We start from the raw sequence: 22,110 nt of genomic DNA on the forward strand, positions 1-22,110 counted from the left end.
AACATGAGAAAGTTATGGAGAAGAACTTTTTTGGGGAAGCTTTTAACTAGCACATGTCCCACAACAGACCCGAAAAGAGGACCTACAACTTGGTGTGAGAATAGAAAAGGGAAACAGCTTCTACAATTTGGATGATCCAAAGCCATGCAAAGGGTCCCAAAAGAGACAAAGTGAGAATATGTGCAAGTTTTCTTCTTGAGTGTTCATCAGCATAAAGTTTTATTTATATTTATTTATTTACATAGCAATTTACTTATTTATTTTTAAGGGTACCTCTGTTCTCTCCTCCATGTCCCTTTAAGCAGAGATCCCTGTGGTTCTGCACCCCCTCCTTCCCCAACAAAAACAGCTGCAGAAGTTTCTTTTGGGTGCCTATTCCATTTTTTTAAACAACTAAAACAAGCGAAAAACAAAAACAGGAAAATGGACAAAACAGTCCTTTAAATTGTCTTCCCTATAGCTCAGCCCTCTCCAATTATGTCCAAAATGTTCATTGCACTCCCAAATTAATTAAGGAAGGAAAAACTTTTAAAAGACAGACTACAGCATCTATAAATAGAAGCAAATTTACCATTTCTTTTAGGTTAGTTTATTCACTTATTTAAAAAAGATTTATTGAGTATCTACTACGTGTAAAGAATGGTTGGCAGAGATTATGACAACTCAAAGACCCTGGCCTCATGGAGATTATATTCTAGAACGGATGATAAAAACATACGGGCAGAACAAAAATACAAGTGAGAACACAAGAGATGCTAGAAGCACAATGGAAATTCAATGCAGGGAAGCAGCATGTTGAGCTGGAGGAACATGGGAAGGCTTCCTGAAAGAGATGTCATTAGAACTGGATGGGCAGGGGGCAGCTGGGTGGCTCAGTGGATTGAGAGCCAGGCCTAGAGACAGGAGGTCCTAGGTTCAAATCTGGCCTCAGACACTTCCCAGCTGTGTGACCCTGGGCAAGTCACTTGACCCCCATTGCCTACCCTTACCACTCTTCTGTCTTGGAGCCAATACACAGTATTGATTCTAAGATAGAAGGTAAGGTTTCAACTAAAAAACAAACAAACAAAAACTGAATGGACAAAGATGAAGAGGATTCTAAAGGGTGAAGAAAGGAGTTTGTCATAGCATCAAGAATTCTGGGCTGGGAGTCGGGAAGGCTTGTGTTCAGATCTGGCTTCTGACACTTATTAGCTACATGACCCAGGGCATTTAATCACTCTCTGTCTCAGTTTCTTCATCTGTAAAATGGGGGTGATAATAGCACCTGCATCCTAGGCTTGTTGTGGGGATAAAATGCTGTATTTGGGAAGAGCGTTACCAATCTTCAAGTACTATATAAATGCTTATTGTAGTTGTTATTATTACTATAAATCTCACCTCAGACACTTAAAAGTTGTGTTATTCTAGCCAAGTCAGTTAACTTCTCCCCCGGGCAGTTTATTCATGTGTAAAAATGAGGAAAATAACAGCAAATATTCGACAAGACTGTTTTGAGGCTAAGAAGATAAAATACTCTGAGAACCTTAAGGCACAATTTAAATGTTAGTTAGAGTTATTTGGAGCAGAAAATATTCCTGGAAAAGGAGAATTACCTGAATAAAAGGGTCATCAGGCAAGTACGGCCCACGTTTGGAGAACAAGTAGAAACAGTTTAGCTGCCACATAGGGTAAAGAAGAACATCATAAAATATGAGAAAAAAGTTCTATTAAGTAGGCAAATGGGTAGTCATGTAAAGGTGTTTTTTTTAAAACCCTTAACTTCTGTGTATTGGCTCCAAGGCAGAAGAGTGGTAAGGGTGGGCAATGGGGGTCAAGTGACTTGCCCAGGGTCACACAGCTGGGAAGTGACTGAGGCCGGGTTTGAACCTAGGACCTCCCGTCTCTAGGTCTGGCTCTCACTCCACTGAGCTACCCAGCTGCTCCGTCACATAAAGGTTTTAAGGAAGGATGCAACATGATTAGGTCTGTGCTTTAGGTAAAGAAATACTGCAGTGTAATGTGACGTAGACAGGAATGGGGTCAGGAAAGCCATTTAAGAGATTTAACTTAAAGATAATTTCCTCTTTCAGAAGACAGAACAATAAGGAGAACTAGTGTTCAGGCTCAAATTGTGGTCCATCAAGATAAAACCTAGGGAGGAAGTATCTGAGCAGTCTTAGTCTATCATTCATTGCAAGGGGCATGAATGCAGGCAAAGGGTGATAGATTTTAGGTGCCAAAAAGGCAGATTTCAAAGACTTTGGAGGAAAGGCAAAGAGGAACCATCTTGTAGGCTATTCAACAGGGATGGGATGCTCTCATCTACACCTAAAGTTTCAGCTCATTCCGGATGTTAATGCTTTTGAGGCTAGTTCTAGCATTTGCACAAGTAAATATGGTACCAGATACAAGACACTTTCTGAAGACCAACCTATGCTTATTGCCAAGTAAAATGGCCACAAGGTAATGGATTCTTTGGCCATGGAAACCCATGGAACAAAGGACACAAAACAAGCTAAAGATTATACTATACAAAATTCAGTTGAAGGAACTGGTAATATAATATGACGAAGAAAAAACTTGGGTAATATATGTTACAGCTATCTTCAAGGATTTGTCCTGTGGAGTAATTAGAATTAATTCTAGAGTTTTCTCTCTGCTGATTATTTCCAATATATTCTGCATATTCTTTTGTATGTATAGAGTAGTTTCTTTTTTTCTTCTTTTAAAACCTTTACCTTTGTCTTAGAATTAATACAAGTATCAGTTCCAAGGCAAAAGAAGAGTAAAGGTGAGGTAATTGGGGTTAAGTGACTTGCCCAGGGTCACACAACTAGAATGTGTTTGAGGCCATATTTGAACCCAAGACCTCCTATCTCTAGGCCTGACTCTCTATCCACTAAACCACCTAGATATCCACCTTTATGACTTTTAAAACTGATCCTCTATTTACTACTACACCATGCTGTCTTTCACTCACTATATTTTGGATATTGTAAATGCTTAAGAAATATTATCTAAATTGAACCAAAGTTATTTGGGGAGAATAAACATATCTGGTATAATCAGATCCATAGTGGAACAGAAAATGCTTCCATTCCTTCTTTGAACATAATCTGATACTAAATTTTATTTTTGCTTTACATATTCATGGAGTTTTCCTCATCTTTGATTCCTGGAACTAAAATCTCAGAGTTTTCTTTCATTGGTAGTCTTCAATTTCTGGCTATAATCCCCCAATAAATGACAAGCTGCCTAGTGATGCCAAGTTAAACCTTAGAAGCACTTGAAGACCCTAAAAGCCAAGCCAAGGATGGGGGAAATCTGGGTGAATCCAGAGCCAGCTCTGATTGTTCCGGCATGAGAAGGTGTCTCCTCCATCCCTCTTCTGCTATGATTTCTCAAATATCCTCCAGCAGCATCCACTGGGTTTACAAAAAGTAAGGTTCTCTCATCAGAAGTTAGGACTAATGATACCTCACAACCTGTCCAATATTTCGCCTTGGTTGATCATGGGACAAAGAGAGGAGAAAATCAAAGACAACCTAGGAAAGAATATCTAATATCTTTATCTGAAATCTCTTAAATCACTGGTTTTAATTTTCAGGTCAAATTCCAAAGAGGGTCTGTGAACTTGAAAGGAAAAAACAATGGGATTTTTATTTTCCCTGACTTTTGGTTTTCTTTATATTCCTACATATTCTATTTTAGGCATAGGAAAATATCATTCTGAGAAGTAGCCGATGGGATTTGAGAGGATCCTAGATTCAAATCTGACCTTAGACACTTCCTACCTATGTGACCCTGGGCAAATCACTTAATCCTAGTTACCCAGCCCTTCCCGCTCTTCTGCCTTAGAACCAATATTTAGTATCAATACTATGCCAGAAGGTAAGGTTGTTGTTGTTGTTGTTGTTGTTTTTTTAAAGAAAAAGGAAAGGAAAAAAAGGAGGAGCTGATGGGCTTCATCATAATACCTGAGCGGTCCAAGTCACATAAACAAGTTTAAGAATCCCTGGCCTAAATGAACAACAGGAGTCTACAAAAACCTGGAAATGGAAGAAAATTAAATATGGCTTTCCTCAAAGAACCCTTCATACCCAAAGACCTGTGGGGAGCTCTCCCTTTCAGGGGTAGTTGTCCAAAGAGGACTATTTACTTTCAAACCACTTTGTAAAATTCCATTTTTTCTTTTAAAGCCTGGGACCTTCTTGATGGCAAAAAAATAACTGGCTCTTCTGATCTGGAAAGCAGTTTGTCACGGAGTTGGATTTCATCTGTATGGAAGGTGGGGGAGAGGAAGGAGAAATACTGTAGTATCCAATAAATCCAAGCTTCTGGCCAGGCTATGGTGGCTTCCTTTCCATCTGGCCTCCCTGCAAGGACTTCAGGGGTTCTTCCTGCTTCACCAGGGTCTGGCCCTGACCATGAGCCAACACCCTGCGGTGACTTTTTCTGTATGACCACAGGCATTTTCACATGAACCAGATTCTCTTAGCTCCTGAGAGCAGAGATCCAGAGCTGAAGATTCCAGCGTGGATAGGGACCTTCCCCCCGACTCAGCTCCCCCCCAAACCCAAACACTATCATTTATAGAGTCAACAGAGAAATGGAAGGTCAGTGTACACCCTCCCCTGGATCAGGTGGAATGAAGTCACTTTATTCTATTAAAAATGGGCTTTTCTCTGCACGCTTCATTAAAATCACTCTGTGGCTGACAGTCTGTCCCTTTGTGGAAAGGCTGCAACGTTTCACAGATGCTCCAAATAAACACTAACAAGGGGTTGGCAAGAAAGAGCCAATGGACTAAACTAGCCCCCCTCCCTCACCCTAGTTTATTAAACTTTTAGTTTGGTTTCTAAGTGCTCAGAACCTAGGTTAACTTGACCATCCCCTCAGGATTGACCTCGCTGGGCCACCGGGCTCTGCAAAGGAAAAATGGGGTTCAGAGGCCGGCCAAGCGATCCCAGGGCCCTCTGCTGAAGTGCTAATGTTGCAGTGGCCGGCTCTTCTGGGGAATGGTGCCCAGCTCTGCGTCTCTGGCAACAGGGAGCTCTTCTCTTCCGACGTCCGTCTAACAAGGGGACGAAGAGGAGGTGGGAGGGTTGTGTGGAGAAAATAACGAGACTAGCAGCGACCTATTGACACACGTTTTAGGAAAGAGGGGGCTGAGAAAGCCCAGATTTTGCCATAGGTAGCATGACGAGGTAGTTTTGCTAAAAACTGGCAGTCAAGACCAGTTTTTTTTTTCCCACTTTTCACTCCACCCATGTTGTACTGGAGAAGTCACTCCCCCTGCTGGTATCTCAGCATCCTTGGCTGCAAGTCTGACAGGATGATTCCTTCCTTTGGCTCAGGCAGGGACCCCGGAGGCAGGGGAGAGAATTGAGCCACAAAGGCTAGGGTGAAGCAACAATGAGCCACTATGGATGGCGTGTGTGGGAGAGATAACATACATGGTAAATACCCACTGGAGAAACAATAGGAAACTGCTCCAGATCACACATCTACCCTTCATAGAATTCTATTATTTCATCCTGGAAGAGCCTGTAGGAATCAATTAGCCTGACCCCATTCATTTTATAGGAGGAAACGGAGGCTCAGAGATTGCCCAAGATCAGGAGTAGTTCTCCTGTCATTCTCGTAGATTTATTTTCTTGTCTCTTTCTCCTCGTATCTCACAATGATCTAGAACGAGATTATTTAGTTTTTATGTAAACTGAATAAAGTTAAATGAATCGACAAATAAGAGCAATAATAATACTAATTATAGCTCACATTTAAATATACATTTAAAGTTGGTAAAGTATTTTATAGCTATTATGTCATTTGATTCTCAAATTATCCCTGTGGGATAGGTGCTATTATTATCTCCCTTTTACAGATGAGGAGATAGAGCCTCAAAGTTAGCTACTTGCTACAAAATAAGTGTCTTCGGTGGGATTTTAACGTAGCTCTTCCTGACTCCAAGTCCGATACTCTATCCATTACAAGATGCCACCTACCTCTCAACAAGTCACAAGATTAGGGAAGATTTATTTTATTGCTGTTCGTTCTTCTACTGCAAGCCACTTGCTAGAAAATGTCAAGGTTAAGTGTCATAATTTAATTTAACATAAGGCATAAAAGGGCTTAGAAATTATAGCTAGGAATTTTTTCCTCCTTGTTAAACATGACACTAACCCTCCCAATCAATCCCACTCACTTGTGTCCAAACTTCTCTCCATCACGTGCCACATGACCCATTCTCCAAGGTTCCGAATCATATTCCAAAAACCAAAAATGCCAGCATATTATCAGAATAAAGCTTTCTTATACATTATATCAATAACTCAAGGACTCATTTCTTCGGGGACAGCTGGGTGGTTCAGTGGATTGAGAACCAGGCCCCCAGAGATGGGAAGTCCTGGGTTCAAAACACTTCCTAGCTGTGTGACCCTGGACAAGTCACTTAACCCCCATTGCCTAGCCCTTACCACTCTTCTGCCTTGGAACTAGTACCTAGTATTGATTCTAAGACAGAAAGTAAGGATTTTAAAATTTTAAAAAATTTATAAACAGCTAACATTTCTAAACCACATACTATGTACCAGGCACTGTGCTAAGTACCTTATAATTGTTATCTCATTTGATCCTCACAATGACCCTGAGAAGTAAGTGCTATTATTATCCCCATTTTTCAGAGAAGGAAACTGAGGTTAAGTGATTTTCCCCAGGGTCACAAAATTAGTGTCAAAGATGAAATGTGAGTCTAGTTATACCTGTCTACTATAACATGGTGCTTCTCATAATTTATGACTTAAAGCTTATCCCTGCAATAGCAAAGATATGTGCATAGCAGTCATTTTACATTTCTTGAGAGAGAGGGAGATAGACAGACTCAGAGACAGAGAGACAGAGAGAATGTGTGTTTGTTTTCATGCTCTCTTTACCCCCTAAAGCCTTATTTCCCTGAACATACTGCTACTTAGGTTTAAACATGTCTTAAAACTCCCTCTGCAACTAAAGGAAATGGGCTTTGGAAAGTGCTTCAAAAGATTCCTTTTCAAAATACACAACACTAAATTTCTTTCCTTTGAACCACAAGTTTAATAAGTGTAGGGCAAATACCCTCAGTAATGAGGAAAGTCAATATGGCATGTTTTCCAGCAGAACACCAACAGTGAGACTGAAACTTAGGAAGGAAGTGGATCATTAGGGATGAAAGAAAAGTGACTTGGAGGGATGATAACTCAGACTCATCCCAAGAGGAATCTGAGCTTCAAAAAACTGGAAGTAAATGGAGAGACCCCTTGTCTCAAGACACCTTGATCTCAATACCTGAATAGAAACAAGGGCTATTGTAGTTTATGAAGAATGGAAGCTTTAAAGTAGCTACTGATAAACATCTTCTGTGCACAAAGGAATTCTTAAAAAATTAGTCTTCATTTAAAAAAATGCCTGAACCCATCAGCTTTCATCTCCTACAATCTCTCATGGATTTTGACTTCCATAATATTTAGCTTACACTGGGAAATATGAAGTCAAATAACTTTTAACTCCAGCTCTCACTTATATTGTGGTCTTTTGTCTGTCACTTGTGTTTCCTGTATTAAAATTTTCCACAAATATCTGAATCAAAAGAGATAAAACTGAACAGAACAAAGTTATTAAAGTTCTAAACTTTGGTCTCAGGAAGTCAATTGCACAAAAATACATTTAGATCAGAAATTTCACATGGTATATATAGTGAATAGGACACTAAATTCTGAGTTGCAAAGTCATCTGCTATGGGACTGCTATGGTTAAGAAATTTAGCCTCTATTTCAGTTCCTTATCCATTAAAGTGAGATCAATCTATGAAAAGGAAGGAATGAAGGGAGGGAGGGAGAGAGGGAGGAAGGAAGGAAGGAAGGAAGGAAGGAAGGAAGGAAGGAAGGAAGGAAGGAAGGAAGGAAGGAAGGAAAGGGAGGAAGGAAAAGTTAAAAGATCCACTCAGGATCTCTCAGATTCCAAGACCATGATCTTCCTACAATACCATACTGCAAGCAGAGGTGGGATGACTGAAAGGATGTGTTGGACTAACTAGCTTCTGAGGCCTTTTCATTATATAGAATTCCTAATGACTCCACAATCAATTGAATACATGAATGACATAAAAACTCACAGCAAGATAAAAAGGAATACTGATGGGGAAAAACAGGCAAGTGGAATAATAAACTTCAGAAAAGAAATACTCTTTAAAGGGACTAATAACAAAATTAGTTTGGACAGACTTCAGGCAAACAATTGAGGTCACAGCTGCAGCTTGAGATTGTCCATTTGCCATTATATCCTTGGTCCATGGATGAAGACAGACTGACTTTAATGGGAGCTAGGATCCAGAGGGTGGAGAAGAGGAAAAGCTCCAATAAACTGACTGCCCGACAAATTTTGTTCATCAAACTTCGCATCTAGTATTGTTTTTTTTGATTCCTGACATTCCTGGGGACAATTTAATAATAAGGAAAATCTGATACAGGGCTCTGTGCCCTCTGCTGGATCAGTGACTTCCTTCAATCTCCATCTCTCCAAGTTCTCCAAAATTGTTCAACTGAACAGAGACTCTTCTACCAGCTGGTTCTTTTCCCTTCTCCTCCAGCTGCTCTCAGCCGGCCCAGAGATCTCCTTAAAACCTAATAGCCATGCAACAGTCTTGAGATTCCTTGCAAATACTTAGCTCCTTTGTGTACCTGAACACCACCCCTCTTCCTTACGCACCCTCTTTTCATGCATGTCAATGCTGTGAAACCCAAATCTAAACCCACTTTTCAGTTTTAAAAATTCCTTCTCAGAGAAAGAAACAGACTATTTCAGATACAAAACTGTCATCAAAAAGCATCTGGAAATATAAAAGTCCAGTTCACATTCTGATCCCGGTTCTCCAGGATTCTTTGGCCATTTCCTTTTTTTATTGGAGGTAAGGGGGTCCAGGATTCTCATTGCTAACTTGTACATCTCTGGTAGGTTTCCTAATTATTCCCAAACATGTAATTTAGGCCAGAAGAGCAGTAGAACTCAGAATCCTCCTCATTGCTTCTCACTGAGCACACAGGGCTTTTTTCTGCTTTTAAATTCAGACACATGGAAATCGTTATGGCAACACTTACACACACTTTCCAGGAGGTAAAGTCAAGCATTTCACAGAAATCTCAACACCAGCTCATTCGCCCTCAGTAGGATATCAGCTTATCCCCAAGAAGGAACTAAATCTCTGAGGCATGATGAGCCCTACCGAAACACAAAAGCCATTTGTCCACTAGGTTGTCAGAAGGGCACCAGATAATTGAGGGAACTAATTGCTCAGTGTGACTTGCACTGTCTGGCCTCTCCAAGCTCCTTGTCACCATCCAGTACATTTCACCCCAGCCAAAGAAGGGCTGGGAAAAGAATGAGGCTCTATGAGGTCTTCTGTGATATATTCTCGGAGAATTAAAGACATGAAAAATAGAAATCCAAATCTACCAAACCTGACCCTTCTCCCATGTGCATAGAATCATAGCCATAATGCTGGAAAGATCCTTGGAGGCCATAGAATTCAACACCTTTATTTTTAAAATGAGGAAACTGAGGAACAAAGAAGTTAGATGACAAGAAAGATTTTCAGAGGCAGGATCTGGCCTCAAGTTATCCTAACTCCAAGTCCAGTACTCTATTAACTACACCATTTGCTTCCCTCTACCCAAGACAGTAATTCAACATTTATACAACAATAATTCCTTATATCCATAGAATGTTTTGTTCTCTTTGCAGCTCTGATCTCATGGGATATTCATATTCACAAGTTTGTTTATAATGTAGGCAGGCCAGCAGGTATTATTATTTCTTCCACAAAAGAAGATACTGAGGCAGAGTGCTTAAACAACTCAACATCATGTGGCTAGCCAGTGGAAAGCCAATTCTAGAATCCAGGATTCTTGATTCTCAGTCCAAGGATCTGTTGACATCCCACGTTGAACTTTTATGAGAGGAATCATAATAGCTTAATCACCCTTAGAAATTCCACCCAATAACTCAATATCATGGGAATGTTTTAGCCCTTTCTGTGGGGATTATACAACTCATGTCCTTTTCCCCATTATCTGTTTCAGTTATTTTATATACATGATATCCACACTAAACACACTCATTTAAAAACCATTCACATTTTACCATGAACTTCATGTCTACCTACTAGAAATAGGCAGAACTGAAAAAAAGGATAATGAAAAGAAACATTTTCAGAAAATGATAAGAGACCAGATAAATAAGTTATAAAACTTACTTCGCCAAATGGTTCATGAGTAACTGTAACATCTGTCTGTTTTTTTCAGGGAGCCGATGAACCAGGGCATGGATTTCTGAGACGCGAGACTCCTGGTTCTCCAGCTCTGTGGTGAAAGGGTGACAAAACATCAGTGTCAAAATGGAACTAGCCTTGGTTGCGGAGAGGGAGAGAAGCACAGGGAAGCCAGGAAGCAGAGAGGAGGACAGAGAGTTCCAGGCACAGGGGACAGACGGTAAAAATGGCCAGTCTCAAGATGGAGTGCCACATACAAAAAAAAAAAAAGAGCAAAAAGATCAGCATCACTAGATGTGGAGTTGGAGGAGGAGAGTAACATTGTGAAGAGGTCAAGTTATAGGGCTTTCAAAGCCAAACAGAAGATTTTATAAATGATCCTGGAGCTAGGAGAGAGCCATTGGAGTTTACCAAGCAGAGAAGCAACATGGTCAGACTTTTAGAAAAGATTTTTGGAACTTGGACTTTAGAACATGAACTTTAGAAAAACTTGAACTTTATAACTTGGACTTTAGAACATGGGCATTAGAAAAGATCAAACTGAAAGCTGAATAGAATATGTACTGGGAGAGGCACAGGGCACCTAGGCTTGGAGAGGGCGAGTCCTGGCTTCAAATTTGACCTCAGACACTTCTTAGCTGTGTGACCCTGGGCGAGTCACTTAACCCCAATTGTCTAACCTTTATCACTCCTCTGCCTAGGAACCAATCCTTAGTATCAATTCTAAGACAAATGGTAAAAAAAAGAAAAAGTAATCCAGGGATGATGTAATAGTAGTCTGTTTCAGGAAGGTGAGAGTATCGGAGGAGAGAGGGGGAACCACGTTGTTCTAGTTCAATTATTTCACCAGTTCTCTTGAAAGATACTGGAGTGGTTTGCCACTGCCTTCTCCGGCTCATTTTTTAGATGAGGAAATGGAGGAAAACAGGGTTAAGTGCCTTTTCCAGGGTCATAGAGGTAGAACTTGGAATTCAGGAAGAGGAATCTTTCTGGGGCAGGTCCAATACTCTTTGCTGAGCCAACTCGCTGCCCTAAGGATAGGTCTAGCTTAGGAAGGTCTAGAAATTGTCTTTATGATCCTCTTGTAGCCCAGGCAGGTCCCATGATGTAGCATGATAAATGTAAACTCAAATCAGGATGATGAAAAAATAATGAAACAAAAATCAATGGTCAACCGTCCCCACAGCTGTAGAGGAGAAACCAGGGGTAACTAGAGCTCTCTAAAGTGGCTCTTTAATGTTAAGGAAGCAAGGAACTTTCTGCTCCGGGATGAGCAGTAAACAAACTAGTGTGAGCATTGCAAGGGTATCACATATCAAAATATCACTTCAACACAACCTCAGTGAAGATGAAGGAAGTGTTCAATTATCTTCAAAGCATGTGCAGCAAACAGCTTGATATAACCAAGGCGACAGGAATCAGGAATTCAGATCCGTCCCCTAAGCTTGGTTTTAATCCCTGTTCTGCCATCTTTTCATACTTGGTCATGAGCCTATCGGTGTTTTTCTCTATGAAGGACAGGCAGAGTTGCATGGTAGGAAGAATTCTGGACTTAGTCAGGAGGGATATGAATTTCAGGATAGAGTGACCCTAGGGGAAATCACATAACTTCTGTGTTCTTAATTTGTAAAATAGGAATCAAATTGCTCATACTTCCTTCCTCACTGGGTTACATGGAAAGTACTTTTTAAGCTCTAAGGTGCTACCAAAGAGTGAACTACTCCGAAAAAACAGGGTACTGGCATTCACAATACACTGACTATAGGGCTATCTATAGGGCTGTTAGAATCAATGAGAGAATGGTCACCGGAAATTCCTCTGAGAAAGGTCCTATGCAATCCCATTTTCGCTTCAAATTCATTTCTTCCTATCTACTTGTTTCTTTTTTTTTTTTTCTCTCAGGGAACAGTTCGTTGGGAATGAGATCTCCAAAATTTTCTTCAAGATTCTCTTGCAACAAATGCAACAGAGATCAATTCCATGAAGAAACAGGATGAGCAGGGATCCAAATGAAGAAATGTTATTTCATCAGCGTAGGAACTCATCCCGATCTCATAGAACAGTGATGGGCAAACTATGGCCCGTGGACCAGATGTGGCCCCCTGAAATGTTCTATCCTGACACACGACATTATTCCTAATCTGACGAATACAAGGAAACTTCAAAAGAGTTGCCTTAGAAACAGATTGACAGAAGAGCATCTCCTTTCTTTTGGCCCCCTCTTTAAAAAGTTTGCCCATCACTGTCCTAGATCACAACCTATCATCTATAACCTCCAGTCTATCAGCCAACCAATAAGCATCTGTTGAGTACATGCCAGACCCTGTGAGACAAAAAGTATCCAAAGGCAGTCCCTGAACTAGAGGATTTCACAGTCCAATGGAAGTTGGCTAACCACAGAAATATGCTTTACATGACTACACATGTATAACAGATATTATAGTGCTTTTTTTTTTAAGTCTCTACTTTTTGTCTTGGGATCAGTTCTACAACAGAAGAGTGGCAAGGGCTAGGCAACTAGGGCTAAGTGACTTGACTCAGGATCACACAGCTAGGAAGTGACTGAGGCCAAATTTGAACCAGAGTCCTCTCAGCTCCAGACCTACCTCTCCATTCATTGGGCTTCCAACTGGCCCCTAGTGCTCTTAATGGGGAGGAGAAGGATTGAAGGATGGAATGCAAATTGGAACTCAAAATTAAAAAAAAAAAAACGAATGTCAAAAAATAATTGAATAACAAAAGACAATGTAAAGGGGGAGGCAACAAGCAGATATAATATAAGTTCCTCCTTGAGGACATGGTCTGTATTTATTTTTAAACACAGCACCCAGCATACATTAAATTACCTATTGAGTAACTATGGTGGGAGAGTGTTTTCTGAAACTCACTCAAAAGATTAAACAACTTGCACATGGTCACACAGCCACTAAGCATCTGGGGAAGAAAATAAACTTGGGTATTCCCAATTCCAGATTTGGTCCCGTGTCTACTATTTTATGCTGCCTCAAAATAATGAAGCAACGAAATAACAATTTGTCAATCGTAAACCTTCTATACAGGAAAGAGCATCGATGGGTCCCCCCAAAGCTGGCAGAAGGTATAAAAATCAATGAATTTAAAACCAGGGAGCTGTACACGCTGTTGATATAGTAACTCTGCTGACAATTCAGACTTGCATCTGATAATAGTATCTTAAGGCTCCCTTACAGGCATACCACTCGCTCCACACGGCCAGATTCCAGCGCACTAAGGAATGGCTTGCACCTAATCCCCATGTACTTTTTATACCAGTAACATGACGCTAGGGCTCTGGATGGGACAGCCAAAGAATGATCATAAGCTATGAATGGAAGATCTGATGGAAAGAGACCTATGAAGTTATATAACGGGAGTCATATTTATGGAAAAGCATCCCAGGCTCAATCTGTGTACTGTGCAGTGTCTGGCTCATTCTGTAAAGTGCTGCTTTGCCTGGAAAAATCCAAGGCATTAGAACTTTAGTAACTAGAATTAGCAATCAAAGCTTCATTTTTCTTCTCCTGCAGCAGCGTCTAAAGTTGGAGTCTGTGTATCACATGCTTCCTAGCATCTATGTTGGCATAGCATAAGGGAATGGATAATGCAATCCTGAATAGGATCTTTTCTTTAAAATTCAAAGAAATTTCAAAAAATTCTCTACCTCCTCAATATTGACCAAAGTCAAACTTACTTGCTGCTTTGATGAAACTCCTTTGGAACTGGTACATCATGAGTGGTCCAGGGAGCATTCTAGAATATAAAGAGACCAAAAAAAGATGAATTTTATCATAAAGGAATTATTACTTACCTAACAGCAGCTGAGATATTTCTTCTATAACATGCTTTTCCTCAAGCAAAAACAGCCCAGGGAAGCAACAGAAACTAAGCAACATTCTCTGACCAGAAAAATCCTAATATTTGTCTAAGATCCCTCCTCCCCCCTTTTCTCTTTTCTTGAAGTGAACGAATACCTATTTTCATTTTTCCAGTTTAATTTTTCCAATTTAGTTTTTCATCAAAAGAAAAGAGTTAAGGGGCAACTAGGTAGTTCAATGAATTGAGAACCCAGCCTAGAAACGGAAGGTCCTGAGTTCAAATATGCACTCAGATACTTCCTAGCTGTATGATTCTGAGCAAGTAACAACCTCCATTGCCTAGCTCTTACTGCTCTTCTACCTTTGAACCAGTATATAGTACTAATTCTAAGACAGAATATAGGGGAGGGAAGGAAGGATGGAAGGAAAAAGGGAGGGAGGGAAGAAAGGAAGGAAGGAAGGAAGGAAGGAAGGAAGGAAGGAAGGAAGGAAGGAAGGAAGGAAGGAAGGAAGACAAAATTCTGTCACAACTGAAGTGCTTTCCTGTGAATGCCAATAATTTACCAGAACAAATAGTCCAAAGAGGACAATTAGGTCAACATTTTTCACAATCTCCACTTAAATAAAGACTGGTTTCTTCCCATGAATCAAGGAAAAGTCAATGGGGAATATGAAAAAGGAGGCAGTTTTTAGATGTTTTCTAGTTAGAAATAACAATAAGTAGGGCGCAATTAGGTGGCTTCAGTGGATTGAAAGCCAGACCTAAAGACATGAGTTCCTGGTTTCAGATCTGGATTCAGACACTTCTATAACCCTAGACAAGTCACTTAACCCCCCCATTGCCTAGCTCTTACTGTTCTTCTCTCTTGGAACCAATTCACAGTATTGATTCTAATTTAGAAGATATGGGTTTAAAAAATGATGATGATAGTAGTAATGCTTCACACATATGTATAAGCTTAAGGTTTACATACAATCTTTCTTACGACAACCTTGTAGAGAGTACCAATATTACAATCTCATCTTACAAATGAAGACATAGAGCTCAAGTGACTTTCCCAGGGCAATACAGCTTGATAAATGTCAAGTCTGGGCCTTGATCACAGTTTTCAATTCCAAGACTAATTGTATATTTTTATGTTCCTACAAAGAATTTATGCTATTCCAGGAGGCTACAGGATGCAGTGGGCAGAGTCAGGAAGATCTGAGTTTAAATCTAGCATTGGATACTGTAAGAAGTTAATTTCTCTCTCTCCAGGGTAGCTTTTTTGACGTCATCTCTCAGTAACCTGGAGGTCAAATACCACTGAGTAAAATTCAGGTATAGACTAGCCTCAGAAAAAGGAAGTTGAAGAACCAAAGAATCAGTAAAACAGGAAACTAATTCCACAGGAACTGCCCCACTGGGCGGCCCAGGCAAATTAAGAAACTATGATTGGTTCCTGAGATATGACATATGAGAGTTAATGGGTAGAGACCAGGAGCATGTCTGGGTCTCTGGCGTGCACATGGAGGAGCAGAGTGGACCCTTGATGGGTTGTAGCTAGAGGCCCATAATAGCAGCTGCAAATTAGAATAGTTAAGTACCTCTATCTCTCTCCTACTTTTTTCTCTCTTTGCAACTACTACTACTTTTGATTTAATAAAGTTATTAAGCTACAACTAGCCTCATAATTTTAAATATTATAATACTTCCAAAGCTTTGTGACTCTGAGCAAATCACTTAAATTCTCTCAGTATCAGTTTCCTCCTCTGTCAAATGGGGATGATAATAATTGTACCTACCTCAAAGAGTTATTGTAAGGATCAAGTTGACTAATATACTAATCAATCAATAAATCAATTAAACATTAACCATCCATATGCCCCAGGCACCGTGCTAATCACCATATTATATATTTTATACAATGCATATAAAAGTATTTGGCAAACCTTAAAGTACTCTATAAATATTAGTTATTACTCTCTCAGTCAGCTTTGAACACTATCAAGTCTTTTTGTTACCCTATATTTAAGCCTCTCCATCAGATGATGAATTGCTCTACCTTGTTTTGATTATGTAATATTCTCTCTGGTGGATGCTTCTTTCTTATATGCCATATGCTACGCTCTAAAGATACAAAAGAGGCAAAAGATAGTCCCTGCCCTTGAGGAGCTTACAATCTAATAGAGGGAGACAACATGTAAACAAATATATACAAAATAAGCTACATGTAGACTAAATAGGAAATAATTAACCAAAAGAAGGCACTGGAATTAAGAGGGGTTGGAAAAGGCATAGCTGGTGAGGTCCCTTCTGAAATTATCAGTTTCTAGGATTCTGAGGTGGCATGTTGTTACAAAAAATACAGACTACATTCCCTGCTTTCAGGGAAATTAGAATCAGGTGGGGATAATGAGATATACAGAAATGAAGACTGAGGAAGATCCTGAATTCAAATCCCATGTCAGACTCTTATTAGCTGTTATGAAGGACAAGGGGCTTCATTATTCTGGGCTTCAGTTTCTTCACCTTTAAAATGAGGAGGTGGAAACTAACAGCCACCAAGGACCCTGCCAGTTCTTTCTTACTCAGGTCCCGGTCTCCAATTCTAGTCTCCTCATACCTTACATTACCTTCCAACCCATACTCTTTACTCTTTAATCTCATAACCCCACTATGCTGTTCCTTGAATACAACTATCTCCTTCCTGCAGTCATTTTTCATTGGCTTATCCTGTGCCTGGAATTCTTTCTTTCCTTGTCTCAATTCCCCTGGCCTCTTTCAAGTCTCACTTTCTGTAAGAAACTTTTCTGAGTCTTCCTTAATATTAGTGTTTTCCCTCTGAGTTTATCTCCAATTTAATCTGGTATATAACCTTATTTCTACATAGCTATTTACATGTCATTTGCCCCCCATTAGATTATGAATTCCTCGGGATCAAAGTCTGTTTCTCTGTCCTTCTTTGCATGCTTTGCAGTGCTTAGCACATAGAAGGTACTTGATAAATTTTTACTGGCGACTCCTAAAGTCTGTGTTACCATGCAACAAACATCAATTAAGGGCCTACCATATGCAGGACACTATGTTGGGCTATGGAGACAGAAGGATAAAAATAAGTCAGTCCCTGTCCACAAGAGTTTATGTTACTGGTCTGACCAGAGAAATTAATTGTATTCATCAAGAACTATTTCCAGATTTTCAACAGTTTTCTTCTCCCCCCCAAAAAAATCTTTTTTTTTCCTACATGCACAACAAGAGAAGCAAGAGGGCCTGAAAAGACTCACCTTAAATAAGTTTTCAGTGCACTAGTAATAGTCTTTATTTCCCACTCTGCACAGATATCTACTTCTGTTTCAGACGCTGTTTTGGGGTCTGAAAAAAAGAGGGAAAAAAAGATTAAAAGTAAAGTAAAATAAAACCATTTTCTCTTCTCTTGAGAACTTTGTCAGTTGAACCTGTCTACAACAGACCTGGAGCTTACTACTTTCAACTTATTTTTATATTGCTTTCAGAGGTTGTATTTATTTTCTTTTAAGCCCTCATAGTTGACTGTATCTCTTGGCCTGACACAAAGAATGGCTGGCTATTTATGCCCTCTAAGAGTTCTCATGTAACAGTCTAATGTACTTATCATGTAATACTGTGGATTATCTCTGTTTGTAGCTTATCTCATTCCTCAAATACTCAAAGGATACAGGGTCTTATCAATCTGGGAGTTCCCTCCAGTGATTCAGAATGCAACCCATCCTGAGTGACTTCTGTCCATGTCATATCTCTTAAGTCCAACACAGGGTCCATACCACATGGAGGCCCTTTTTCAAACATAGTGCTGATATCATTAGGGTACCAACAGACTATGCAGGCTGTCTATCAGCCATCCTTCACATTTATCTTGACAATCTTCTTTTCCACCACTGATGCATGTCTTGGATGAAATCTTTTTTTTTTTTTAAATTAAAATGGGAAATAGGTTAAAATGCATTCTTAAGCACTTACTCTATGCCAGACACTGTGCCAAGTACTGGGGATACAAGAAAGGCAAAAGACTGTCAATGCCTTCAAGGAGCTCACCATCTAATGGGAGAGACAACTTGCAAACAACGATGGATGGGATAAATTGGAGATAATCTTAGTGGAGAGGCACTAGTAATAATAAGATCAGGAAAGAAGGCTAGATTTTACCTGGGACCAGAAGGAAACGAGGGAAGTCAAGAGGCAGAAATGAAAGAGGAAACATTCCAGGGTTGGGGGACCAAAAATGTACATATAGAATGAAGAGAGAGTGATTTAGATAAAAAGCGAGGAGATCAGTGTTACTGCATTGAAGAGGACACGGGAATGAGTAAGGGGTCCAAAAACTGGAAAGGCAGAAGAGGACCAGGTTATGAAGGGCTTTGAATGTCAAGAGAAAATTTCTATTAACCCCCTGGAGGTGATAGGGATCCAATGAAGTTTATGGAACAAGGTGTTGGGGTGGACATGATCAGAAGGAAAGCAGTCAGAAGTAGCCAGAACTGTTGTTGTTGTCCCTCCTTGAATCTTTCATAACTGTCCATTTGGACCTTTACAAAGAATTTCTGTGTTTGTTCAGTCATTTTCAGTCATGCCTGATTCTCTGTGATGTGGTGTTTTCCCGGCAAAGATAAAAGAATGGTTTGCCATTTCCTTCTCTAGTTTTTTAGTGCAATGAAAAAAACTGAGATATACAGCTTTGTTAAGTGATTTGCCCAGTAAATGTCTGAGGCTAGATTACCATTCAGGAAGATGAGTCTTGGGGACTCCAGGCTCGGCACCCTTTCCACTGTGCTGCCCAGATACAGTTGTAGAATTCTATGATTTAGAGCTGGAGGGGACTTAAGGGATCATATAGCCCAATCTCTTCATTTTACGGAAGAGGGAACTGAGACCTGGATATTAAGTCACTAGTCCAGAGACAAGGTTCAGATTTGGGTCCTGATTCTCTGGCATAATTCTTTTTCCTTTATACTAAAGCATTTGCTAGACTTCCAGCTCAGTGGGGGATGATGAGAAATGACTACATCTAATCTCCCTAAGGAAGAACAACTTCTCTTAAGTGGCCGAAGGAGAGCTTGACTTACAAGGTCAGGTCGTGGACTCAGCAGATTTTTAGCGATGAGACCAGCAAGCCTCTCTGAACACCTCCAATCCCCACACTCAATGATAACAATTGCTCCATTGAATTAAACAAATATTTGTCAAGTACCTACTAGGTGCCAGGACCTGTGCAAGATGTTGTGGTTATATAAAGACAAAAATGAAAGATTTCTTTTTTTTAAACCCTTACTTTCCATCTTAGAATCAACACTATGTATTGGTTCTAAGGCAGAAGATCATTAAGGGCTAGGCAATGGAGGTTAAGTGACTTGCCCAGGGTCACATAGCTAGGAAGTATCTGAGGCCAGACTTGAACCCAGACCCTTCTATCTCTGGGCCTGGCTCTCCATCCACCTAGCCACCCAGCTTCCCCCTCAAAATGAATGTTTTTGTTTATTGTTGTTGTTTTTTTGTTGTTGTTGTTTTTTTTTTTTTTTTTTTTTTTTTTACTTAAAGGTGTTTATATTCTACTGGCAGGAGTGGGGAAAGGACAAAAGACACAGAGAAGTAGGTAGAAAATATTGAGAGTAAATACAATAAGATTCTCAAGGGAGGAGGAGAACACTAATAACTGAGGGATATAATGAAAGGGGTCCTGGAGAGATTAGAACCTAGAAGGAAACTAAAAGGGATTCTACAAGGCTAAGGGGGAAAGGGACAACATTCCATACTGTGGGCCAGCCTGCAGACACACAGGCAAAAGATGCACTCAAGTCTATGGGAAACCAAAACAGTCTAGTTCAGCTGAAATTCAGAGGCTGTGACAGAGAGCTACAAATTTTGAAGAGTTTTCAAGGCCAGACAGAATCTGCATTTTATCTTCTACCTTCAGCCCTTGCTATTCGCCCCAGTAGCTGGTCACACGTTCAGGGATTCAGGGCCTTTCCATCTACTTTTTAAAAAAATCTTTACAATCTGTCTTAGAATCGATACTAAATATTGGTTCCAAGGTAGAAGAGTATTAAAGGCTAAGTAATTTGGGGTTAAAAGACTTGCCCAAGGTCACACAGCCAGGAAATGTCTGAGGCCACCTTTGAACCCTCCGTCTCCAGGTCTGGCTCTCTATCCATTGAGCCACCTAGCTGCTCCTTTATCTGTCCTTCATGTGAACTTCCTCTTATGAGTTGTCTTCCCCAGTGAAGAGCGTGAGCTTTTCACAAGCAGAGATGGCCTCACTTTTTCTATTTGTATCCAGAGAGCTCGGCACAGTGCTTGGCACATAGTAAGTGGTCAATAAATGTGCGTGTGTGTTTCCATTCATTTCTTCTTCCTGAGCAGGAAAAACAAGCAGGGGGAGACCTATTTCATAAAACTTTCTTTGTTCTCCAAGAACAAAATCTATCTGGGACTCAACTTTTGCCTAAGACACATAACCAAATCAAGGGCCATAGGAAAACACAGCCCAAGAGGTTAATAAAACAGTGGAAGAACAAGGACCCTTTCTTTCCCTTGCTGCAGAATCTGAAGATGCCACGGTTGATGAGGTCCTCATTTTCAAAGCCGGCATTCCTCTGCAGCATCCACAAATTGTTTCCTTGGCCATCTTCCACTCCAACTGCGTCTTACAATTTGATCTTTATTTATTTATGTGCCAAAGGGCTTAGTTCAGCACGTGATTTTCCTTCATACTACATACTCCACCCGCCCCCTTCCCCACCCCGAGCTGCGCAGCCCGGTTCTTGGACTCGAGACAAATTTTACTGTACATATCTCCGAGGAACAAAACTAGCTTCGACTCAAGAAGAGCAAACAACGATAAACAGAACCAGTTGGTAAGTTGTGGAGCGGAGAGCTATTCATTGAACCGCATTTAGCAAAGTAACAATTAGTATCCACTTTAAAAAGGGCTCGCAACCATAGGGATATAGTGTAACATCACAGTCAAGACTCAAATAACAGTCCAGCCAAAAGGCTTTTTATAGCACTGATGAGGCAAGGCTCCTTCAGGGTTTAAGCACATGCATTTAAATTCTTCCCATTTCCAATATGCCCCAAACGGGGGCCTCCCCAGCTACCTTCTTTTCAGAAAGGGCTGCCAATTTCTGCACCTCCGTGCTGAAGCCCCACACTTGCGTGACTGGCTCCCTCGACATTTTAAAGCCTCTAGGAGGAGCTGAACAGGCTGTGCCTTCAATAGTGAGGGAGAGAACTTATGACTTTCCTTAAACTTTAAAACCCTTTCTTCCAATCTTGTCACTTTCTCACGACTCGCTGGTAACATTTATCATTGGGGGGAAGGAAGAAAGCCAGTCTAGAAAAGACCAGACATTAGGGGCAGCTAGTTGGCTCGGTGGATGGAGAGTTTGGCTCTAGGAGATGGGAAGTCCTAGGTTCAAATCTGACATCAGAGACTGCTTAGCTGTGTGATCCTGGGCCAGTCACTTAAACCCCCATTTGCCTAACCCTTACTGCTGATATTAGTATTAATTCCAAGACAGAAGGTAAGAGTTAAAAAAAAAATAAAGAAGTCAGGAGGATTTAGGAGATGAAGTAACATGAAAGGAAAAGCAAGGAGTTCAGTGTCACTAAATTGGAGTGTAAAGCAGGGGGATTAGGTGTAAGAAGATAGGAAAGTTAGGTGGCACTGTGAATAGAGCACCAAGCCTAGAAATGGGAGGACCTGGGTTCAAATCAATCCACAGATACTGCCTAGCTTTGTGAGTCTGGGCAAATCACTTAACTCCAATTGCCTAGCGTAAGCCACTTTTTAATCTTAAAACTGATACTTTGTAAATTAAATGGCTTTGACTATTTTAAACTAAAAAGTTTTTGTACAAACAAAAACAATATAGTCAAAATCAGAAGGGAAACAACAAATTGGGAAAAAATCTTTATAACGAAAAACTCTGACAGGGGTCTAATCACTCAAATATACAAGGAGTTAAAGCAATTGTATAAAA

At 40.3% G+C, this 22,110-nt stretch overlaps 1 protein-coding gene across 1 annotated transcript in view; it reads right to left on the reverse strand.

The window, feature by feature from the left end:
• The window catches only part of ARHGAP26 (Rho GTPase activating protein 26), a 552,571-nt gene that overhangs the window by 160,271 nt on the left and 370,190 nt on the right, over nucleotides 1–22,110 (reverse strand). The window contains exons 12-14 of the mRNA XM_044659871.1: nucleotides 17,380–17,467; nucleotides 13,989–14,047; nucleotides 10,265–10,370 (exon numbers count right to left, since the gene is read on the reverse strand). Of these exons, the coding sequence (XP_044515806.1) occupies nucleotides 10,265–10,370; nucleotides 13,989–14,047; nucleotides 17,380–17,467 (253 nt within the window). The remainder of the gene's footprint in view (nucleotides 1–10,264; nucleotides 10,371–13,988; nucleotides 14,048–17,379; nucleotides 17,468–22,110) is intronic.

This window comes from Gracilinanus agilis, chromosome 2 (assembly GCF_016433145.1).
Source record: "Gracilinanus agilis isolate LMUSP501 chromosome 2, AgileGrace, whole genome shotgun sequence".
Lineage (NCBI taxonomy): Eukaryota > Metazoa > Chordata > Mammalia > Didelphimorphia > Didelphidae > Gracilinanus > Gracilinanus agilis.